The 25,456-nt window shown below is 35.9% G+C and overlaps 1 protein-coding gene across 1 annotated transcript in view; it reads left to right on the top strand.

Annotated features, from left to right (window-relative positions):
- Positions 1-25,456, top strand: part of ROCK2 (Rho-associated, coiled-coil containing protein kinase 2) — a 54,534-nt gene that overhangs the window by 8,399 nt on the left and 20,679 nt on the right. The window contains exons 2-14 of the mRNA XM_010023815.1: positions 668-768; positions 7,360-7,497; positions 10,033-10,293; positions 15,924-16,068; positions 18,522-18,660; positions 20,360-20,451; positions 21,278-21,437; positions 22,045-22,108; positions 22,266-22,277; positions 23,854-23,933; positions 24,283-24,331; positions 25,059-25,194; positions 25,324-25,415. Of these exons, the coding sequence (XP_010022117.1) occupies positions 703-768; positions 7,360-7,497; positions 10,033-10,293; positions 15,924-16,068; positions 18,522-18,660; positions 20,360-20,451; positions 21,278-21,437; positions 22,045-22,108; positions 22,266-22,277; positions 23,854-23,933; positions 24,283-24,331; positions 25,059-25,194; positions 25,324-25,415 (1,434 nt within the window). The 5' untranslated portion in view covers positions 668-702. The remainder of the gene's footprint in view (positions 1-667; positions 769-7,359; positions 7,498-10,032; positions 10,294-15,923; positions 16,069-18,521; positions 18,661-20,359; positions 20,452-21,277; positions 21,438-22,044; positions 22,109-22,265; positions 22,278-23,853; positions 23,934-24,282; positions 24,332-25,058; positions 25,195-25,323; positions 25,416-25,456) is intronic.

The raw sequence follows: 25,456 nt of genomic DNA, 5'->3' as shown, positions 1-25,456 counted from the left end.
GATACTTCAACAGAGCATTGTAGACCTAATTTTAAAAAGGTAGAACTACATGTGCAGTGAACACTAAAAAGCACTTTGAGGTGGCCAGCAGCTACGTATACATACATAAACTTGAATCATTATTTCATATGGGACGAATGAGTGGATTTGAAGTCATATGCTTGTGTGATCTGAAGTTGTACATGGAGGTTACAGGGAGATATTCCTTGCTGTTTGTCTGCTCTTGAACCCTCCAGGTGCCTAGGAGTAGGTTGCAGCTTGCAGTGTTTTGGTGTGAACCAGGTACTTCACACCCCTGCATTATTGGTGTAGTGTCAGTGGATCCTGTCGCAACGAGTAATTGAAGTTTCAAGTTAGGCATCTCTGGTTCTTCTTGTTACCAGAGTGTTCCTGTAAGCTCATGAATGATTATTAGAGATGTGAAATGAGAGTCAGCAAAATCCCAAAGGCACTTCAGCTGTTACAGCCAAAGGTAGATGGTTAATGATTTCCAAACTGTAATGAAAAGGGATATTAATAGTGACTGCAGGTTTCAAATAATTGCTAAGAAGGCTCTAAATATTCAAATAAATACAGCTTTTTTTGACTCTTAATGAAAAAAGTTAGATAAGATTCTTGTATTCTATTAGTACATGCATTATCACAACTTCTGTTTGATTTGTTTTAGATGAGAAGATTGTGGAAAAAATCCGAGCTTTACAAATGAAAGCTGAAGACTATGATGTTGTTAAAGTGATTGGAAGAGGGGCTTTTGGAGAAGTGCAGCTGGTAAGAATGTAATGATTTAATGATTAGACAGATTTACGGCTCTAGCCAAAACCTTCTTCAGGCTTGCATGCATGATATCTAAAAATGCATTCTTGCAAAGAAGTAGTGTTATTTTCATTGTATCATGATGTCATTTCTGTGCATAGTAAACAGTACCTTTGAGTTTAAAACATGATGGATTTTCAGGTTCTTAGAGAACAGTTTGCTATCCTTTGATCAAGTGGAAAAGGCAGTTCATGGTAGTTCTAACTCTTTTTTTACCTCAGGTATCACTGCATAGCAATATCTGAAACCTTCCTATGAAAGAGGAAGCTAATAGTGTGACAGAAAAATTGTTTTGCTCTTGTAATTGTGATGCTGTCATTCTAGTTAACTGACATGACTCACATAAGATTTTTTTTTTTAAGACATTGTCCAACCAACGTTGTATCCTATATAATATCTAATGTAAGAATGGGGTTACTTTTTAAATTTATATTGTGGAGAAATTATATTTTTTTAAGAAAGGCAATCAGAATACATCAAGTAACTTCATGCATGGTCTGCTTTTCATTCAGTTTTACTTTTTCCTGGACTTCCAGCTCGTACTGTGTGATAAATAGCACAAAAATGTGGACATACGTATAAAATGGACTGATATGTCAGTTTTGAAATAAACTGTGGATAGAATCTGAGAATACAAACACTGAGGACAAGTTACCATGAGCTTAACAGAGAGCTGTGCACCAGCTGAGCAATGTGATTTTAGAGGAAGAGAGATGTGAAGCAAGTCACATCTTTCAATGGAAAGGGGAGTGACTAATTTGCAGCAATTGAAGCTTGTTATCTTGTTGCTACAAGGTACAGAAATTCCCTATTCGCTTGTGCCTTTTGACATGGAATTTAGCACTAGAAGCCAGGACAATCCTATTGTCTTAAAATGTAAAGCAATTTTGGAAAATACAGAAATGGTTGGAACTTTATTAGAAATGTGGCAAGATCTTAGTTCTCAAGTGTTACAGGAGTTCCACAACATATAATGGCAATAAATTTATTAGCCATTTATAAAATTATTTTCATTCTGCATATTAGTATTAGTGAAATTGTTCAGAACTGGGAAACCCCCTGCAACTAGCCTAAGACCATTTATATGACCCATGGGTGATGTGCAAATTTAGATGTAATTCATATAGCAGTTAACATTCAGTTGACAATTTTTATTCATTTATGTCAGATTTTAAGGCAACTGCATCCAAGTGTGACAACATGAGAATATAGCTCTCTCTTCCCTATTTCTTTCTGGGTCATTTGCAGATTTTTAGTGCAGAAGAATTTATGAGGTATGGCGAGGAGTATTTCCAAAGATTCTTAAGAGTCCCCTTTTCAAATAAAACTTTAAAGAATTAATATCTATCTTTATATGCTTTTATATCCTTGCTGGAAGAGATTAAAAACAAAACCAAAACCTTCAGCAGAACCCTGCTTATTTGTGAAGGGCCTGCTGCAGGGAGATTTCTAAGAAAGCAGTCTACTCTTTGTTTTTTCACTGACAGTTACATCAGATGGTTTGTTTTAAAGTCTTCTATTAGACATTTTAATCATTATATATGTATCCACTTATAGCAGCTAATAGAGATGCTCCTTTTCATGCACTTGCATGAGAAGTCACTGAAGAATCGGGTTGTAAGCAGCAGTTCCTCATTTCTTGGGGCAGGGAGGGAGAGATGAAGAAGAGAAGATCCCAATAATAGAAGTTGTGCATTTTTTGGAAGTCATGCTGATGTATTTGCTGGGAGCATCCAACGGAATTATATTTTTAATGTGCTTCAAAAATCAAAATATATTTTTTTATATGTATATTTCTAAGAACCTATAGGTTTTTATGAATAATTTTCATTTTCTTAACGTTTCATTTCAAATGTAAGTTCTTTGTTCTGGCTTAGAATGGAAACTTTTTTTCTTAATTCACTGGGTCATGCACAGTTTGCATTCTAAAGTAGAGTTGATTTTTCAAAGTGTGTGCACTGCAGTTGAGTAGTCTGAGGGGTCTGAAGACAAACTTCTCGTTTGCCTCATCATTATAATGTAATGGTAAAATGTGTAGTAACTTGGTCATATAATGATGATTTTGTTTTGTTTTTTCATTATTCCTATGGGAGTTTTTTATTCTTTATATAAGCCCTTCAAGCCCCCAGATAAGGAAACCTAAGAATGCTTGGTTCTGGAAGGGAACTTCTGTGTGTTCATATAGAGCTCTTCTGTACTTAATGCCAATTTAAAAGAACACTCTTTTTCTGGGATGTAAAAAATGTAAGTAGAAATCATGATGTTACGCAGTCTTACAGCTAAAAAGCAGTAGGTTAATAAATAAACAGCTGTAGATCTGAACTAATATTAGCTGGTGATGAGAGCATACATACCTAGATTTTTTGCCTCTCAAGGTATGATACAAGTTTAAACTATTGAGCTAAGCTCTATCTATTTCTGCTCCATTCAGAGTGTTAACACCACAGTTGCAGATGATGGATTTGCAGTAATCAAAATATTTTGCAACACATTCTGTGATCAAAATAGAAATTTGCTTCAGTGGGGGCTAAACGCAGAAAGAACCATAAATAAAACATGATGAAGTACATGGGTTAAATTCATGAATGTCACCTTATCAGTGTGTGCCGTTGTTCATAAATATTTGTAGCACAAATATTTGTTACGTGTTTGAAATAGTTGAATATAACAAGCCAAATTATAAGTTTATTCATATACAGCATAAAATAGTCAGCTATGTCCTCCTTAATTTAATTTTGTTTCCCCAAGCTTTCTGCTTCAGTCTGGCATTTTCTTGTGAAAGAAGTGGTGTGGGAGAGATCAGCTTTCCAGCTTCTAGAAGAAAAAAAAGCCATGTTCTCTACTGTTGTATCATACAGCTAGATTTAAAAAAAAAGCCTCACTTTTCCTCCTTTCCTCCCCTCAAAAATTAATAAAAAAAAATCAGTCCAGTCAAGTGAGCATCTGACTTTGGTAGAAAAACAATTTGCTTGTAACTTCAGGCGTCTTAAACTCTACTCTTGAGCTCTGGCCTCTGGCTTTGCTGGGTCTGTAGTGATGGGGAAGGCTAAGAAAATAATTGCCAGCTGCCAGGTTGCTTCTGTTACGCAGTGCTGTGAATAAAAGTGGCTGGTGTCTATGGCAGACAGAAAAATTGAATTAAGTTGCTTAATATGTTACTTGTGGTTTATGCAGAAACAGTAATTTATGAAAGCACATCCTGAGTACGTCTTGTTTGTTTTCACTGAAGAAAAATCCTATTGATTTGAAATTGAAACATCCTTAGTTCCCTCTCCCTGGTCTAATCATAAAGTAGTGTAATGTTGCAGTGACCCAGCAGGCTGACTTGATCATGTACTCGAATAGAAAACTAATGCAAGGCTAGCTCTTGTATTTGGGTAGTAAAGGATGGTCCAGGTGGCAGTCTTTACTATGTGATTTCTTAGTGTTGCAAGTCAGTGGTTGGTGCTGGTTTAGTTTTTTCCATTAAGTGCTTTCCTTATTAGGTTTAGTCCCCCAGCCGCTGCTGATCTGTACCTTCTGTAGTAATACAAATAAAGCAGTCGTGGTCTATTACCTGAAAATTTGTCAGGACATGAATTTTGGTACCCTATCTGTAGTAACTTCTTAGGGTTCTGTTCAAGTATTTCAGGATATTTGTGATTATTTCAAACCCTAGAGTTCATTTCACAACTCCACTCTAGGATCTTCATTTTCATCATAAGAGATGGTACCATGATCAGTATGCATTCTCAATCTGATAGCTTCAAATGGATATGTTATTTTTTTGCTTACACATTGACTTCTGACATGAATGCTGTAGAAATTAGGGATTCATTTTGCATGTAGTTATTTTTTGAAAGTCTTAGATTGATGAAGCAGAGCAGCGGGAAATTCTTACTTCTTTATGCATTTTCGTAAGTTAAATGAGGCCATGTTACTCAGGGCTGATGGCATGAAGGGATTTTCCTACCTATTTTGAGAGTTACTCTGGTGAGCTGCAGTTTAAATTTGGCAGTTCATTTAAACAGTTGGAAGAAATTGAAACATCATGACAGTTTAATACATGAATAATCTGGTATGAGCCAATACATGTATGCGCAAATATAGCTCTGGGTAAAGAGTGCAGTGGCTAGCAGCTAAATAGGCTGTCTCCAGTGGCCATGATGGTGATAAAGGAGTATTATCACAGGTAGGTCTGTTCACCTGTAAGTTGTGTCAATACACCAGTCTCTGTGTGTGCCAGTATGCTAGCTGTTCCTTTGGTTCCTTGTTGTTTTGTACAGAGAATGAACCTCTGTTGAAAATACCTCAAGAAATAATTTAGCCAACTAATAACCTATTGGCATGACCCTCAAGAGGCGCGCAGACTGGTTTCTGGTCCCCGTAGCCCTGTTTACTTTGCTTCTCCTATGCATGAGCATCAGACTGTGCTGACTTACCCAAGAATTTTCCCCCCCTCCCCAAACAGTGGGAAACAATTATTCTTGTAAATGAAGGCAGTGATGCACACTGCCCACTGGCAAGAGTACACTGTGATTTGAGTAAACTACTGAATGCGTTGCTTTACGTGAACAGTCACAGAAAATGCATCTTCAGTTAAACAGTATCCTTTTGAGGTTGCTGGTCTTTGTGTTTCTTTCTTCTGGTTTTGAGCAGGATTACAAAAGCTCTACATTATGGAGTATAGTTTGCGGTGTACCACTAAGTGTAAGTAATCCATGTGGGACTGGTAAAAAGGAAGGAGATAGTTTTCAAAAGCCTTTTAAAGGACACCTTCACTTGCAGATTAATTGTTAGTGCCTTAAAATGTACAAGGTTATAGAGTTATTAATACACATATGTAATGTGTTTCTGGTTTGGTGTTTGGTTGGAGGTGTTTTGATCTAGCTGTATGGAAAGTTGTTGGTTAGTGCTAACCTATGCAAGATCCTCATGCTAAAACTTTTGTACTTGTATCTTCAGAGTAAAAACACCCAATTTCAAGAACGGTAGATTCATAAATAATCCTGTTTCTGTTCATGTTCTCACCTTTTCCAAGATTACACACACACCTTATCATATTTCTAGAGGTCATTCCTGTTGGTTTCAGCAACATTAATGTTTACGGCCCCTCAGGAGCAAAAGGCTGATGCTCCCGTATTTGTAAACCAAATAGGTGCCTCTCTGAAGCTTTGCACTGCAGCTGTAATGAACCTGAAACATTTACAGCTGTTCAGGAAAAGGGCCTATTAAACATTCTTTCAAGTAGCATTATTAAACTCAGACATTGTGTAAAACTAAGAGGTAGAGAGAGATGTTTTAATTTACTAAATGGGAGGCTTTTAAATGCACCAGAAAATCTTAACCATTTGGTTCTGATTTCACAAATTAGTCCACTGAATTTTTTATTTTCATGTGGAGAAAAGACACTGAAACTTAAGATGCACTTCATTTGTTTTTTGTGCTGACTCTGACATCTTACAGCTTAATACTTCTCACCTCGATTTCTGCAAGGAACACTCAAGAATGTTAAAAAACTGGTCCTTTAGTAGTTGTTTCATAAAGTAGCATAAATCTAATGTTTCATTAACAGATTAATGACTTTACAGTCTGTACCTTAAGGATCTTGTTTCATGTCCGTATTCAGATGAAGTTTTAAAAAATATTTTGAGATTTTTTTCGTAAAAGTTCTAATTTTCCAACAGGATTTATGTTACTAATTTTACGCTATGTAAAGTGAATTTAAGACCTACTTAAGAAACTGGAGCAATGTTTTTTTTGTGAAAAATAGAAATTGGAAGAGCCTGAAGTGGGCTGCTTGCAGAATTTCTAACATGAGTAAATGCAAGGATAGATGGTATTTAAATAAGAAAGTATAAGCGGTTGCATTTTATTTCTCCTTACACAATGGAACTTTTAATGAGCATTTCCTTTTTCTTCTGTAAACAGAATAATCTTTTGGGTGTGTGCATTCTGGGTGATTTGAAGTTCGCACGTTTACTCAGGAAATGTTAAGAGCAGCAGTCCAGTTCTTTAAAGAAAGATGGTACTTTTCTGATTCTGAGTTATGGGCTGTGTTTGGTTTGGGTTTTTTTGGTGTTCGTTGGTTGGTTGTTTTGTTGTGGGAGGATGAGGGGGTTAGTTTCAGTTTGAGTGAGCAGACTACTGGAGTCAGCTCTCATTTTTATCTTCATAGCAATGATGAGGACGTATGTGCTTGTATGGGTGTATCTTCAATAAAACAACTGCCTCCTAAGAGCTCCTGCAGCCTGTAACACATCATTCAGCTCCTCTTCTGGGGTTGCAGTGGCAGCTGCAGCAGTTGGCCAGGCTCTGGCATATATTACTTCATTTGACATCCTTCTTGTTCCACCCTGCTGTTTTTCTGGAGCAGTTGTTAGGTTTTTCTTCCCAGGTTTGAAAGTTCTTAAATCTTTACAGTGTAGAAAACTGGGTATATGAAGACCTGAAGGCATTGCATCCCAGAAAGCAGCTTGCACACAGGAGGCATATGCTATGCCAGTATTAATTGGTTTTTTGCAAGGCACTTTAAAAACGTCGTTTCTCTTCTTTTTCAACCAACAGGTTCGCCATAAAATGACACAAAAGGTTTATGCAATGAAGCTACTCAGTAAATTTGAAATGATCAAGAGATCAGATTCAGCCTTTTTCTGGGAAGAAAGAGATATCATGGCCTTCGCCAACAGCCCATGGGTGGTTCAGGTAAGGATGACAAGTAACAGTAAAATAATAATAAAGCCATACATTTTACCCAGTCTTGAGCTGGTTTTGAGTTTACGTCTAAACTCAAATCATGGTTTAGGTTCAGTTTTTGCTTTTAAAAAATACATGTTTACAGCACTTTCAATGAGTTCTGTGTATTTGTGTTAGACAGTTGATTATATTTTAGTGACTACAAATGCATCATAAAACAATTAAACAGATTTTTGAAATAACTACATAATTATTTGGAATAATAGGGAGGTTACGTTTCCAACTAAGAAAAAATCTGTATAGAAATATAGTAACAAAGGTCAATGTTATTTCCAGTCTTTTCCCACAATACAGTCAATTAATCACAGGCAATTAGTACTGAGAGTGCTTTGAGTAGTTCTGTCTTCAGCTGTGACTTGGTAGATAGATGGCTGAGGACATGCTCTGGGTCTCCTGTAAGAGAGGAGATTGTAGCAGTAGTTTCCTTGAAACCATCTGCATGTTTAGTGGTCAGCTCAGAAGTAATATCCAAGTAATGGAAAGTTGACTTCCTCAGCTGGTTTTGAACACTGTTGTTTGCAGCTCTCTCATGACGTGTATCATCATTGTGTTTGTAATAGAATTATGCCTTTTGGAAGAATTAGTACCAAATATTGCAGTTTGTTGTAACTGGTAAATTATACAAATTAATAAATGAGTAGTGAAAGCGTATGCTTAGAGAAATTGTTAGTACTTCATTTTATTAAATAATTAATATGCTTAAATGCTCTCACATATATTGGCATGCTTCTGTATGTTTAATAAGTGAAGACTGACCTTACGGTTTCCATATGCTCTTCATAACACTTTACCTCATGTATGCAAGAAATGTTTTACGAAGTTTTTTTATTCAGATGTTTTCCTCTTCTGAGAATATTCTTGCCTATATTCAGCAGAAATACTTAACCAAATAGATGAATTTTTATTGAGTTCTTTGTTTTTGTTCTAATGACAGTACTTGTCTGGAATGATTTTTACTTTTCACTTGCAGCTGAGAGTAACAAGAAATGTACGAAACTCAGTTTTCAAGGGAAAGTGTAGCAACTGTGATATAAATGTGTGTGTTTGTAAATTGCAACTACACTTGATTCATTTGTCATTGTGCCTTCTGTGATGAAGTGTACTAGTGTGTTGTATTTAGGGATTGTGGTCCAGTGGGCTAGGACATTGAGCTGGCTTTAAGAAGATGTAGGTCCTGTTCTGAGCTAGAAACTGGGACAGATCACGCTTCTTCTCTGTGCTGCCATTTTTCTGTAAGAAACAAGTGAAACCAGAGTACTAGAGAATTTTTTTTTTTTTTTTTTTTTTTTTTTTTTTAATTTTTAATGAAAGCCCTTGATGGCAGTAGTGAAAGTGCTGTATAAAGGCATAATGTTGTTATTTATTATTGTGTTGTATTAATATCTTTACATGTGAGAATACAGAGAGTGTTTTGGATTTTAATTTAGATTTTAATGAACAAATGCATTAACATATTATATATTGTATATTTGTGAAAACAGATACAGTGCAATATATATGTATTAAATTATGTATTTGTACTATAGGTCTTCTGTCACTAATACACAATTAATTTTAATCGAAAGGTCGAATCTCGATAATAATGTTCCTGCCTTTCATGGTTCCTTGTCCTCCACAAACTACCCATTCTTGATTTTCTCCTTTCCACATCTCCTCTTTTGCAATTGAATTTTGTGTGGGTAACTTAAGGATGTGAATGATTTTAGTTTTTGATGTAAAGGAGCAGTATTCCCTGAGAAATAAATTGAGAGACTTTCAGAGACTGTCATTGAACATTGGATAGTAAGGCTTTTTGCTGGTCTGGGCTGTTTTCAGACCTGGTGATTGCTGGGTGAAATCTCTAAAATTTCAGCACTCTACAGCTGAAATACATTTTAAAAAGACTAAACTTACTTTCACTATCGTGCTGGTAGGAAACATGCAAGGTGCAACCTATACCGGACCATTATTTTATTGTTAAGCATAATTTCTTTGTATTATGTTATAGCTGTCTTCAGGAACAATTTTTTCCTTCTTTCTTGTTTCAATATATGTGTTAATTTAGGATAAAATCAGTAGTGGCAACTGTTTTTGTGAAGAAGTACAGAGATACGGAAATTCAGATGCTATTCACTGTTACACTATTTTCAGATCAATACATGATGCTCCCTAGCTCAGGTCTGGTATTTTGCCTTTTGACTCAGTGATAATTTTTAATGTCGACAAACATGGGTATACAGAAGCTTATACTACTGAAATAACCAGAAAATCTTTTTATGTTTTCTTAAAAATGAAAATGAGGGGCTTTTGAAGTTCATTAAATTTCAAGGTACTGTCATAATTAATAGAAAATGTAGATTATCTAGATACAAAAAATCAAGTTACTTTACATTAGTCTGAAAACATATACTCTGGTTTAATGAAACTTCAAGATGAAATGCCTTATTCTTTTTCCTAGCTGTCTCTGAGAAGTAATTTTGCTCTTTTCCTTTTTTAATGTTGCAGCTATTTTGTGCCTTTCAAGATGACAAATACTTGTACATGGTAATGGAATACATGCCAGGTGGAGATCTTGTAAACCTTATGAGCAACTACGATGTGCCTGAGAAATGGGCCAAGTTCTATACTGCCGAAGTTGTTCTTGCTCTTGATGCAATTCACTCCATGGGCTTGATACACAGAGATGTGAAGCCTGACAATATGCTTTTAGATAAACATGGGCATCTGAAGCTGGCAGATTTTGGCACTTGCATGAAAATGGATGAAGTAAGTATGCCACTGAATAATTTATCATCTATAAAACTGTAATTCTGAGGTTATTTTCTTATGAATTACAATAGCTAAAGGGATATCATCAATTTGTCCACTTGGTTGGAAAGCTGTTCCTTGTCTCCTTGTTTTAAATACCAGGGTACTTTAAGTCACGAAACTTTTCTATAATAAACTCTTCTGGCACAGGGAAGAAGGATGTAGACTCACTTTTTGTTATTTTCAAAAGCATGTGTGTTTATGAATTTGAGGTTCATTTTTTTTGCCAAATGTCTGAAAAGCTTATGAGACAACTCCTGATTTGGAACATTAGTAACCTTGAAGTAATTCATAAACTGATATTTTTCTGTAAATGAAATTATTTTATAGGCACAGTACAGTCCCAATTTATTTTTTACTGTGTCTGATTGTTCTCATAGCATCCTCTAGTGGTCATTAAAATGAGGTCACAGTAAGGCAGCAGTGGTATGTGATATATTGAATAAATTTTTTAGCTATTTCTCAAGATATAATACATTTTTAACTGTTCAGATTTTACTGAGTAGAGCTAACACAGTTTTCCAGTAAGGTTGTATAAGAATATTTTATTTTTAACAGGATGTAATACTCTGTATAGTCTTAAAAGTAATGCTACCTTTAGCAGTTTGCGCTTTTAACATCTTCCCTGACAACCAGTATTATGCTGTAATTTACACAATATATTCTGGTGAAAAATTATAACATATTCTAAAAAACAGTGTATGGGTGTGTACAATGATTTGCCTGGCCTTTGAAAAGTTTCTGTATTAATGTTGACAAGAAGGATTCTTCTAAGTTCATTTTCTTTAATACGTTAGATGTTTTTCTGTATTGTTTAGGAAGTGCTTGATGTAATCTCTGCAATCTACTTAATTTGCATTTGCATCATTAAGTTAATTTCTCTTCAGTGGTAGCTAGATAGAATCTAGCTAGAGATAGAAGTACTATCTGCATCTGCTTAGGGTTTGTTGTTTTTTTCTCTTGTGATCTTGTGACAATATATTAACTGCAGCTGTTTATGGAGATTGAGTACTCTGTTCAGTTTTGCTGATACTGTAGTATCTGCCTTGTTATTCTAAAGGCAGATAGATTGTCTGCCTCCATTTTGATGATTTACGTGACTATATTTTAGGGGACAACATTTACTTTGAAAAAAATGAAAAGTAGTACTTGATCTCTTAGTTTACTCCTTAAAAAATTAAATTTGGTTTTGAGCCAGTAGGTGGTAGCTCTTAAAGGAATCTGATGTTCATCAGAAGAGACAATTAAGAAAAAAAATCAAGAAGTTCATAGTAAAATCTACAAAAAAAGGATGATCCTTTATGGCATTTTAGAGATCCCAGAAATGGTAACCCTAAGCCTTTTTTCCTTTTTTCTTTTTTTCTTTTTTGTTGTTTTAGTTAAAAGAATGGAATATTAAAATGTGGATGCTCACATTATAAATGTGAGAAGTGCATGCACATTTCTTGTAAGGAATTATGGTGAGCACCAGTTCGGACTGGGTATCATCAATGAAGCAGTGATCTCCTAAAGAAGTTAATTTTTTAGCAGATTACATTTTAACTTCTTCATGTTTCTCAGACTCAGTGGAATGGCAAAAATCTTTCATACAGGAAGCTTTAGAAGTTGAGAGGTTCTGGATTGTTTCCAAATCTCATGCTACTTCTTACAAAACATGAACACATCCCAGCTGTGTAAATACAATATTGGTGTTGGCAGGATGATTTCTAGAAAATATATGCTTACCCAATACTTATTTATTTTTTCTGATTTGGAGTTCTTTGAGCAGTTGTGCACGTTAGTATCTTTGTGCCGTTGAGAGCCCAGGGAAATTCTACTGCAGTTTCATGAGAGACTTTTTTGACCTTTGCTGTGAACTTGAATTCAGTGTCCTCTTAAGTTTTCCAGGCCAGTCCAGACCCCTGGAGCAGAATTCCTCTTACCAGTATGTGAAAAGAATTGCTAAGTGGTTTAGTGATCTTTTCCAACATAGAACTGAGCTACTTATGTACTCAGTTGTGATGGTTTGGGGGTTTGGAGGCTTCTTTGATGTTTTACGTTTTTTTTAAAGTCTGCAACAAGGTATTTCTGTAATTGAATAAAGAATGGAATTGGCCTCAAAGATTCAGTAGCAGTTGTGGTTCCCATTTGGTATTTAGGTATGATAAGGTAGCCCAGGGCAGGTTTCATCAGACAAATGTTCAGGTTTTCTGCAAGAAACTAGGCAGTAGCTGGCTTTGGTAGGTGTGATAGAACTAGGAAGTGTTGCTGGCTTGTACATAATGCTGTCTTGTGCTGTTTTAGAAGAGCACAGGTTTATAGGGTATCTGTTGAAAAGAGATGTGACCAAAAGAAGGCAAGTTTACCATTTGGAATTATCACCCCAGCTCAGGCAATTCAGCTGAAAGAAGGAATGTGTTCCCCTTTTTAGAACTCAATTTATTTCTCACTGAAACTTATCCAAGACTCTGCTGGATCCTTCTTGCTTCAGTTCCTTGTCTACAGCACTCGTGCAGTGCTAACACCTGATCTGAGCTATCCTAATGTTTCCACACAAGCACTCTCCAGCTCTTGTTTACTGAAAAGATCTTCCTGAGGGAGTGAAAGCCTGATTCTCAGCCTTGGATCAATACAGCGAGTCATTCTGGTCTGATGGAGATCCTCCAGAGGATGAAAACTGAACTGCTTTGTCTTCAGCAATATAATAATTTTGAATGATGCTAGGGAACACTACAGCCTCACTGCCAAGCTGTCCTGGGAGAACATGCTGTTTCTCTAGGACAACCTTTTCAAAAATTCTGCACTGCACATCTCTCACATGCCTGCAGGAGATAAGTTCCAAGATCCACCTTGATCTTTTTGAGGTGATGAGAAAAGGTTTGGGTAAAATGCTGGCCTGAGACTCCCAAGAGGAAGCTTTGTATGAGAACTGCTATAGTACGTGTCCTACTTGGGCATAAAACAGAGGTTTAGTATTTGAAACACAGGAGCAACACCTTGTCCAGAGAAAACACCACCCTTTAGATCTCTTCAAACGCTGAACTACGGAAGGCAGAAGTCATTGTGTAGAATGTAGGAACTGTCGAGATGACATGTACTGCGCAGAGAGGATTTCCCTGTTTACTTGGCTTTGATGCCAGAGATCATAGACGCTAGTCTGACTGTGGTATTAAGAGTATCCAGCACCTAAAAATGCGTACAGAGCCACGCCCAAGTTCTTTGAAAGAACAAGTGTGTAAATGAACAGAGATATTTAGATGATAGTGGACCAACCCCCCTCAGGGACATGGTAGAATGCCCATTGCTGGAGATTTTCAAGATGCAATAGGACAGGGTGCTAGATAACCTCATCTAGGCTCCCTGTGCCATGACAGGTTGGGCCAGATGATCTTTCAAGGTCCTTTCCCAAACCCTGCTGTTCTGTGATTCTCTGAATGCGTTTTTAGATTTATTCCTGAGACAGAGGTAGAGAGTTTTATGGGGTTCAGAGAGATGCAGTCCGTGGAAAACAGATGTTAGCATTTAGCACGGCCCTTTCAGCTGCAGAAGCATGTTTTGGGATTCTTTTACTGTTCAGTTCTTTGACATCTTGTCTGAAAACTGAAAGCATTGTTACCTGGAGTTCTTTAGCATCTGTAATGTCATTGGAAAGAACCAGCCATCAGACTTGGGTAGGGCTGGTGCTTTTTTGGCACAACCTTTACTTTGTTTGCATAAGACTTAGTAAAATATCAACTTGTATAACATATTAAAAGGTGTTCTTGTTTTGGTGTATTAATTACAGAGGAAAGGGAAATGGGCTGTTATTAAGTGCTTAGGTGTCAAAGTGACAAGGCTGTGACTGAAGCTGCAGTCCAGAGAAATCCTTCAAAACTGTGACTTTGTTTTAAAAGAAGCTCTTTGTGCAGGGAGGGATTCAGGTGACTTCAGCCAGTGTTCACTGAGTGAAGATTCAGATTTTCCCTTGTTCTAATTTTGAATTTGGCTGAGGCAGAGATCAACATGCACCAGTATCAGTCCTCATTAAGATGCCACAGTCCTACTAGATCAGCAGAATCACAGGGGCCCAGAGCAATTCCTCCAGTGATCAAAGCAAACTAAGGCTAAAGCTTCAGAGATGGCCTGTACGTTAGTGCATAGAGTGCTGTTACAGGCAGGATTTTCAAATGTTTCCTGCCATGTGCCAGATATATTTTTGAATGTTCTCAGCTTTAGATTTCTAGAAGCTTTGGGTTTTAGTTTATTTCCCAGTATTAAAATGTGTTCATCTGTATTCTTCGTTGTCCAAAGAATGCATTAGACCTTCTGAAAAGAGTTAACTTCATTTTCTTATTGCAGGATGATCAAGCTCTGTGTTATCTGGTTCATAGTGTAGGAAGCAGAAATTAACATGCTCTTCATTATGTAGCTGAGAAGCTAAAACTTTCTTTAGGTTTCAGCCTCAGTATGGAGTTCTAGAAAATGGTAGGCATTTGCCAGGAGGATATTTGAAGAGACTCCTTAGGTCTCTGCAGTATTTAGTCATCACTTCAGTTTTTCCCTACTAATTCTGACTTCCCAGGATTCTGGTTCTCTACATAAATAAAAGCTTTTGGCAGTTCATATTGTGTATGAAAATATTGTAATTTGATGTCTAATTTTTACATGTCAGTACAATTCCCAAAGCAGTGTTTCTCTTCCTTTCTTTAAATATGTATTTTGACTTTATTTGTTGCTGCTAATATTTTGTATTAATATTCAGAATTAATATGTATTACCATTCGTGCTGATGGCAAAATGCAGAAAGAACTTTGTAAGATGACTTAGAAAAGATTTCAGCTTGAGAGAAAGGGTGAAAGATGAATGTATTTTTGGTACTTCCTTAACTTCATCCAGGATTTCATTTCGTTCATCCATCTGGTCTCTCTGGAATGAATGCAGTGAACTTGATTAAAGGGAAAAAGGCTTATAACTGTGACCCAGCATGCTGGCAGATCTGACGATGCTTCTGCGTCGTTAAGGCCCTGCAATTTTAGTCTCTCACTGTGAAGCAAAGAGGATGAACCATCATTCCATTAATACAACTGTGTTAATACGTTAATAAAAATAACTTTTTTAAAAAAATAAGCTTTGCTATCCTTTATAAATAGCTTTTCCTTTTTTTTTTTATTTATCTTTAAATAAAAACCAAGGTGTGACTATAAAAATTTACCTATAAGTTGATTTGTTGTCTGAATTAGACACAACTGTTATGTATCTGCTATGGGACTAGATCTCACAGCTTGTCAGAACTATTCTGAAGTTTGTCCCTGAATTCAGTGTGATAAGGAGCAGTGTGATATAATGTGAAGCTTCATATTGAAACCAATGGTAAAATATTAAAATTGGTCTATTTTTGAAAGATGTAATCAAGAAAGAATGCTATGGAGTAGGCAGGGGAGAGCACGTTACCAGGATCTGTCCTTTCAATCCATATGCTGGAGTGAAAAACAGAGTCTTTCAAACACATTACTCAAACCAGATATTTTGGGCTGTATTTTTTATGGTTTTTCTGGTCTACTAATAGACAAATTGTGTAAGGACTCAGAGGTATTTTTAATTGAGCTTTTTGAATTCTTACTGTTGCACAGACAGGTATGGTGCGCTGTGATACAGCTGTGGGAACCCCCGACTACATATCGCCTGAAGTTTTGAAGTCGCAAGGGGGTGATGGTTATTATGGACGAGAATGTGACTGGTGGTCTGTAGGAGTTTTCCTTTTTGAGATGCTAGTTGGTAAGTGGTGATTTCTTTTGCTCATCAGGTTATCGCTGAGTCTTAACTGTGCCCTCATCTGTACTTTGCTGCGGGGGATTGGTTGTACCTCACTGTCTTAACAGCTTCTGACTTTTGGGTGATGCTGTTGCTTCATTCCTGTTCCCTTTGCTTTCTGTCAATCTTAGGCTGCAACAGCTGTTTGCGTGCTTGCTTAGTGATTAGTTCTCTGGCTCGGTTCAGCTTAAAACTAATTCTTAGAATAGTTTTAACTGGGGTCAGCACCTCACCATCTCATGAACGTTTGTGCCACCTCAGGGGCAATACTGAGTTTTCAGCAATACAGAGATGGGAAAGGAGTGGGAAGGGCACAACTGCTCTTCTCCTTTTCTTTTTTCCCCCAGCACTAGCAATAGTTTCTCTTACATGAAAACAACTGTGAAAGTATGGCTTGAGTTTTTCTTCTATGCTCGAGTCAGGATTTTCCAGTAAAATACACTGGACTGCTATGGCAACGAACATTGAATATAATCTGTTAAGTAGATGAGTCATCTGCATCTTAAAATGCAGCAAGGATCAGTATTACAGTCTGGTAGCAAAACACTGATTATAGAAAGATGGAATTGAGCATATAATTATTAAAAATCAAAATCAGCATGTTCTGGGAATATTGCAGATTTGATGTATCTAGTATCCTGAGCCAGGAAAGACATTTGGATGTATTACAGAATGTCCATGTCTTTCAGAATTAAGGCATTTTGACTTACAAAAAGCATGTTTTATAATTAATAGTCTTTCATAAAAATTTTAGAAATAGAGTTGTTATTAAATATTGGATATAGTCCAGAATGTTTTCTCAGAGCCTCTTATTTTTTACCCCTCCTTGTATCTGAGGGAGGATTCTCCCCTTTTTATCCTTCTAATGAATACATTTTTTAAAGTAAAATCTTACTTAGTTTCTCCATATCCCCCACATTGCTAGAAAGTATATATTTTTGTTTATATTTACGTATTGCATTCTGCCTATGGTCTTCTAAAACTTTATGCTTTAAAGCACAAAAAGCATCCTGTTTTAGTTTAATGAAAATGGTACTGCTTTTTATTGTGCACTTAATTAAAAGCTAAAATGTTGGTCACAGGATGAATCCTACCATTAATTCAGTGATTTAGGATAGTTTTGAGGTGCGGCTTAAATCAAAGCTGTTTCTGAAACTAAAGACAACTGAGAGGGGGAAGGTTTGGAACGAGGGCGGTGGCAGCAAATATCAGTGATCCCCTCCTCCAATGTACTGGTATGGCAACGAAATGAACTAACTAGAAGTCTAGAAGTTTTAATTCAAGCTGGTGTGTCCTAATGTCTTATTTTGCCATAAAATGACAGAAAGAGGCTAAAGATAGGATTCTTGCATTTAGCTTTCAAAAAGAATATAAATGTGTTTTGTCCATTTGTCTGTTTGTACATTCTTTCACATACTGAGCTTTTGACATTTTCAGTACCTCGATGGGAGCATGGAGTCAGTGTGCTGAGTGCCCTGCCAGGTGATCCCTGCATGCACACAGCACACAGGACGGAGGAAAGAGCCTAGCTCGTGCGATTTGAGTGATTGTTCACCTTCCCCATTAAACCTACAGATTAGTTGTGAGAAAGCATTTATGTAAAAGTTGCAGCCTCTTGATTACTGACTCGAAACATTTGTATATTCAGAATGTTGTCAGTTAACTTGAATGTCAGTTATCATTATCGGTACTGATTCTTTTCAGTTGTCCCAGTTTTACCTTTCTTAAGGATATTCCAAAGAAACTAGACTTAACTAAAGCCTGTGCTACAAATCCGGGTTTGGATGTGTGAAGAAAGTCTGTGATTTTAAATGCCACCATGCCCACTGTGGGCACCCAAGCTAATGTAATTTTTCAGACAACAAGATTTATTAATATGGGTTTAACAGTGCAGTAACACACTTTGAAGGCTTCTGCTCAGAGCTGACTTGCCTTAGGCAGCACCAGGGGTAGGCAGAGTAGACCTACATGCCTCTGAACCAGTCTTTGGAGAGCTTTGGTGGAGTCTTTCCAACAAATATGCATTAGCAAATCTCTAATGAGTTTCAGTCCATTTTTCCCATGGAAGCACTTAAAGAGGGGGATTTATCTGGGTGTCAGCCCTCATGTAAATTAGAAACCACAGTGATAGTCTTCAGGTAAAACAAAAGATGTAGTTCACTGGGCAAAATTTTGGTAGTGGTATGCAGAATGGGAAATGATTTAGTTTGTAACACAGGCATTTTAGAGAAGGAATATTTTTAGTAGTGTACATTACTTTGTACCTTGTGTTCCCACTTTACTGTTTGTGATTTTTTAATAAAACACTATTTTAGGTAAAAGTACTTGTAGACTTCCTTTTATGTATTTTGTCTTTTTCAACTTGCATGACTTGAACATGATTCAAAATCACAATCCATTTACTGTTTTCTTTTCAGGCGATACTCCTTTTTATGCAGACTCACTAGTAGGAACATACAGTAAAATTATGGATCACAAGAACTCATTACATTTCCCAGATGATGTGGAAATCTCTAAGCATGCAAAGAACCTTATCTGTGCCTTTTTAACTGATAGGTAAGTGCATGTATCATTCCGGTACTGGTTTTATTTTGGATGTTATTAGTATATGTACATTGTAAAAATTAATTCCTTACAGTACTTCTCCTAATCTCCTTTCAAATCTCTTCTGCAAAATCATCTACTCTGTAGTTTTTCTTCTTTTGGGGTGTTTTTTCCAGGTATTGTATTTTATTTCCATGAGCAGTTCTGACAGCTCCTGTTAACAAATTTGTGCCAGGCAAATCCCTCTAGTTGCAGTGTATAATACGTAACAAACCTGTAAGGTTGAAAGTGATTTGTAAGCTCCAGTGCAGGGACCAACTGCTTGTGGCCAGTGTCTAAGTGGGTATTACTTTAAGAAAATGAAAGCAAATATTTTTATGAAAATAAGCGTGTGTATACTGGGTTTAAGCTTTCTTAGAATGTTTGAACTTTTTTCATTTGCTTTGCATTGTATTGACAAGTACAGCAAGTATAACAAACCAGCAACGTTATTGTTTTGGCTATAAATAGATCCTAGAGGATTCCCTTTGTAGAACTGAGACGTTTATTGATTTTAAGCTGTGTAAGTTTTTCTTGATGTGAACATTTATATTTTCTTTAATTCCAGAAAGGAGAGGTCATCTTCAATTACTCTTATTTAAAATATCACTGAAGGGTCCATACAGATAACTCCGGATTGATGGTGCCTTCTTATGCTTTCCTGTGGCCACCTGAACTTGGCTACAGCAAAGCATTTATAGAATGGGGGATTGGGAAAAAAATTGCCCTCTAATGGTTTTTGCATTCAAGGAGAGATTGTTTTCTCTGTGAGCAAGATCGCGGTTACTCAGGAAGGATATGCTTTAACAGCGTTTTTCACCCTTAGTAGCTGAAGGGTAGAGAGCAAATACGAGTAGAATTTAATAATGTAAATGCGGCGAGGTGTACTTCCACTACGTGTGTCCGTCTTCCTGTTTATATTAATACAGTGCTCAAGCGATTTATTTGAAACAGATGCCTTCTTTCAGTATGCGTGATCACTGCTGAAGCACTTAAAGAAGGAATAAGCATCGACCCTATGATTTATTATTTCTTTTACACACATTGTTTTTATGTCCTGTTTTTGTAGATAGTTTTAAGAGAGACTGTTCTGGTCAAACTAAAAGTTTCTTGTTGCACTTAAGATTTACTTCACTGCAAATATGAGCAAAAGATGTGTCAGGGTTAGTTATAGGGCAGAGGATGGAATTCTTAAGATATTTCCTTCAGTCCAGCTTTGAATAACTGTTCTGTGCAGTAAGTTAGACCTTCCTTCACTTGCGTCTTAAGGTCTGTCATGTGGTTTGGCAGACATGAAACTTCTGCAGTTTTTTTTCCCCTCAGGGGTGTTGGGGTTTTGTTTGTGTTCTTAGTTTCTTCTTAGACTTTGCTTCAGTGCTCTCTTTCTTGCTTTACTCCCCACGTGGCAGACTCCAAATCTGGACATCTTAGCAGTCGTGGGGAGAGTGCATGCTAAGAAACAGAGTACATTTTACATAAGAAACTACAGATTCGTGGTTGGTGGTTTTTGATTTGTTGTTAATTGGTTAAATTTTGTTAACCGTTAATGTGGTTAACACAGACAGTCTTTACTGACAGTTTCTTTGCTGCTTATGCGCAAGTCTGAATTTAAATAACAAAAAACAAGTGCTATTTTTCCTAATGTGAATTTTGTCTGAATTGCTGTGTTTAGGGATGTGAGACTTGGGAGAAATGGGGTAGAAGAAATAAAGCATCACCCTTTCTTCAAGAGTGATCAGTGGAACTGGGACAACATTCGAGAAAGTAAGTAAATAGCTTAAAAGTTCTATTTGTATTCAGTATTTGCAATAGGAGAAATGGAAAAAAAATAAAAGCTTCATGCTGTATAAATTAAGTATTTTCTCATTACCAAGAGTCTTGCTCAACCTTCCTTATTTATTATTTGTATTATAAAACCTCTTATCAGTAAGGGTTAGTAAATACACATTTCCCTACTGGAATTGTCCTCACCTTTGTCATGCATTTAATGTATTGATTTCTGGTTTGAGCAACAGAACTGGATGTTTCAGAATTCTAACTAAAAAGAATGCATGTTAAGTTGTGCTTCTTTGTGGCTTTTGATGTTCTGATTTGTTTGTTTGCTTGGTTGAGGTTTTTTGGTGTTTTGTTGGGTTTGGTTTGGGGATTTTTCAATCTTCTGGTAATTGAGGCAGTAGTTTGGCAGCAGTCTTGTCAGTTCTACTGCTTTTCATTTCAGGCATTGTGAACTTGATAGCTTTAGATAGAAAAATGAAGTATGCCAGTTCAGATTATGAGCTCGATCATAACTTCTAAAGTGATATATCTACTAAAGTTTCTTAAAATGATGATTGTATTTAGTATTCTCAAATGTGATTACCTTAACAAATACATTTTGTGCCTTAATCTATGCATTAGGCAACCAATGTAAAAATAGATTTCTCTAGAAAAAAATGTTCACAGTAATATTTACAGATCAGCTGCGTGGTTAATACATATTTAACTCTCAGGATAACTTTATAATATAGTCTTTTTATCATTATAGAGATACCTGTATATAGGAAGTGGCTGAATCTTGGAGTGAAGTTGATCTTTTCTCCCCTTTTTATAGCTGCTGCTCCTGTTGTTCCTGAGCTTAGCAGTGATATAGATAGCAGTAATTTTGATGACATTGAGGACGACAAGGGAGACGTGGAAACCTTTCCGATCCCCAAAGCCTTCGTGGGAAACCAGCTGCCTTTTATAGGATTTACCTACTATAGAGACAATTTGTATGTGATACTTTAATATGCATTTGTAGAAATAGACCTGTAGGTTTTTCTTATATCCTATTCTTTCTTTCACTCTAGATACATAATTTATTCATTGCATTGTATTCATTTATGTCCAATTATGAAGATACAAGATGCAGAGTTGAATTAGAAGATACCATTTGCTATTATTTTGATTATTTTTATGAACCTGAGTAAATACAGTAATTTTTTTATGCACAAAAGTATATAGTTTCTTGGAAGTCTTTTAGGCTTAAATTACTGATAGATTTGTAATTTAATTCTAAAATGGCTTTTTATTAGGAGCTGTAGTAAAAGGTTTACACAAAATAATACCTTGCTAGGACTCAACTTGAATAGTTAAGAAATAGCTGTATTAATTAAAAATTTATGCTATGGATTTGAAAACATATGTTATACTTTACTTAAGAAAAGATTCAAATCAGAAAGATGCACTCATGCTGAAATAAAACAAGCTTCTTTCTGAGAACAGCATTGGACAAATTAAGACTTGAGAGAACTGATTCAAATGAGTTGATTGGCAAGGGTGCCAGAGTTGTTCAAAACTTGAATAAGAGCTGGAGGGATTTGTTTTTGTTTTTGACAGGTTGCTAAGTGACTCCTCTCAGTCTTGCAGAGAAAATGAATCTGTGCAATCTAGTAAAAATGAGGTTAGTGCCTTTTTTTGTAAGTATTAATGATTTTTTATTAAGATTTTTGTTAAGCCTGTTAAGACAAGATGAAGTCTAAAATACATTTTCAAGAAATTTTATGGGGTTTTTTTTGTCTTTAATGATCCTCAATAAAAATGGTATCTTTTATTTACAGGACAGCAAAGAGGTAAGTGTATTAGTTGAATTATGAAAGGAATAAAAAATTCCTACATAATTTATGTGAATGTGAAATATCTTAAATGTTTATTCATCAGTTGTATTTTGAAACAGTTAAACATTAAAGTACTATAGTATAAAAGTGAATGAATACAAATTTTTCTCGAATTCTTTTGGCACCTATAATTTGTTTGGAAAACAAACGTGTAAGGCTTTCTTTGCCGCAAACAGCATCACTCTTGGGAATGCTGTCAATTTTTGCCTCCAAACTTGCCCGAGTGATTCAGCTGATTTGTTCAGAGTTAGAAAAAGTAAATCATCACCTGCAATGACAAAGAAATGTTTAAATCGTGCTCTCAGTTGAAGTGAGTGTATGGAGCATGTTTATCCAGTTATTGAAGACTGACAATTGAATTTAAATTTCCAGATAAAAGAAGAATGCTATGGAATTATCATGTACTTACTTCATTGTGTTACTTAAACATTTGTATTATTGAAGTGTAGATAGTTCTTAAAACTTAAAACTCCTTTTGAGTGTTTAAAAAAATAAGTAACTTAATGTATTGACCAGCATAAATTTAAATGCAAATGTTTACTAGAATCTGCTTCATTTCTTCCTATCATTGCCTGAGTAGATGAATTGTTTTAGACACTACTGCATAGATGAATAGTTTTAGAGTTGCTTTTTAAAATACGCAGTGTCACATCTGTGATACTTGCTTTATGTTGTGATGGAAAACGTAGTTTTTCAGAAAATTTTGCATTTAACTTCTGACAACTTTTTTTACTCATATTTTCTCAAGCAGTGAATCTCTGTTTTTGATGTCCCTTTCAGTGTCCTTGTTCTGGGAATCTTCTAATTGTAACAATTTTAAAGTGTTTAGAAAACCACATTTTTACATTTCATGTTTGGGGGCAGGGGAGGAGAGGGAAAGGAGGAAAGTAAATGCATTTGAAAGCAGAAGACATAAGACAAATCCAAAAATTATTAGTTATAATTTATTTCTTAAATATCGGATTACTCAGAATTTTTTTTTTTAATATTTTAATAAACAAACCAAAGCCTTCCCAAACCTGAAAAGTGTTTCTTAGCTTCTGTATATATTAGACTAAGAAACTGTTCTGTATGTGAGGTCATTGAACATGCTTAGTAATTGTCTCTGAATATTGTCCTATTTGGTCATGTGCCCCCCTTTTTGTTTTGTAATTTTATTTGGAAAAGACTATCCCTAAAATTCTGCTGCAGTGGAAAGTCTCTGTCTACAGAGAAAGAGCACAGCAAGGGGCCAGTAACAATATTCTTTGCTAGTGGAAATTTTATGACTGACATCTGTGACATATAATTCTGTGATGGTTAGATCTAATGCATTATGCAGCAAATTTTGTTGCTATGGATCTGTATCTTTAAAAAACTCAGGATTAGTACCTTGCAAAGATACAACCTTCCGGTCATGGTTTCAAATAACATAATGGAAGATTGAATTAATTTTCCTCGCTTTCACTTTTTGTTGTTGTTTAACTGAATTACACTTGTTTTGTGTGGTAACATTTTTATACGTGAGCCTTACTTTTTTGACATTTTGCAGTTTCAGAAAAAGCTGAGCAAGCTGGAAGAACAGCTCAGTAATGAATTACAAGCCAAAGATGAACTAGAACAGAAGTACAGGTGAGACTGTTTTGACATGTTTGCTATGTTCATAAAGAATTTTTATTACACCATTTGTTTTTGAATGCTTGAAAGCATTGTAATCCATTTGGGGATTCCCAAGCCTGCAAGCAGACCTCACTGTAAGTTGCTGGATAATTCTCGCTACTCCTGTGACTACTGTATTATTTCTTCCTTTTTTTTTTTTGGCCTTAATGCTCCATGAGAATCTCTCTGTTTGTTTTCCCCAGTCCTTGAAGTTTCGATTGCTGAAAATAGAGTATCTTACATAAAATTAATGAGATAGATCCAAACATTCGGGTTTCTGTATAATCAGCAGGGTTTAAAAATACTTTTTAAATTTCTTCAGGTCTATGAATACTCGCTTAGAAAAGATAGTGAAAGAACTAGATGAAGAGGTAAGTCTGTAGTTATTTCTTATTGCATTAGAACTTTAATATTTGTGTAGCTTTTATCCTTAGGAAACAGCAAATTACTTTTCAGTAGCTGTGTATATAAAACCACAAGTAATTAGTAAGTAATACTGGTTGATTTCTTGATATTCACAAGCATGAAACTGTTGTCACTGCTAAAAAAATTTCATTATGATTTCTGTGCTACAGCTATACACTTTTTTCCAGAATTCCTTTTTTGCTGTGTTTTTAATTTGGAGGACAGTGTGATATAAATATCCCATGTAAGACTCTAAAAAACGAAGATGTGAGAGCAGTGTTGTTAGAAGAGGAAGGCCATTCTTTGCATTGTTCAGTGTCAGTAAAAGGACCCTATTTCTTGCTGAGCTTTGCACCTTAGTGCTGCTACAGATTTGTCATATCTTTAGTGGATGTGTACAATTTAATGTATCACTCATCCAGGCACATGTCAAGACCTTACATTACATGTATATTTCTTTGCTTCTGGAGTGGCTGCTGGGCAGGTTTACCAGATTCATCAAATCCAAATAATCAGACAGTCTTGAAATTGTAGAAACTTCTGGCTATAGTTGTCCTGGGCTGTGTTTTTGGCAGGCAAATAAGCTGTGTCTTTCTCCATTACAAACTAAACTGAGCTGTCTTTTTGTCATATAAAGAATACAACTTTTCTGTTTGCAGTTAGTGATGTTTTTTATTTTTTAAATGCATTCAGATAACTTCAAGGAAGAATGTAGAGTCTGCAGTCAGACAGTTGGAAAGGGAGAAGGCTCTTCTTCAGCATAAAAATACAGAATACCAGCGGAAAGCGGAACATGAGGCAGATAAGAAACGTAATTTGGAAAACGAGGGTATGTTGAACCATGCTTGAAGGGTTGTGCATTGATGTGGGTTTTTAAGAGATAAAATAAATTAATTATAGTTCAAATGGAAGCTTTTTCATGATAGCGATTAACTGTGCTGAATTGTTTTTGTTCTAGTTAACAGTTTGAAAGACCAGCTTGAAGATTTGAAAAAGAGGAATCAGAACTCTCAAATATCCAATGAGAAAATCAATCAACTACAAAGACAGGCATGCCAGCTTTATACATGTATATTTTAAAATAATAGCTG

This window comes from Nestor notabilis, unplaced genomic scaffold (assembly GCF_000696875.1).
Source record: "Nestor notabilis isolate BGI_N333 unplaced genomic scaffold, ASM69687v1 scaffold32251, whole genome shotgun sequence".
Classification (NCBI taxonomy): Eukaryota; Metazoa; Chordata; class Aves; order Psittaciformes; family Psittacidae; genus Nestor; species Nestor notabilis.
The sequence above is the reverse complement of the archived record's forward strand: the minus strand, read 5'-3'. Positions and strand labels throughout refer to the sequence as shown.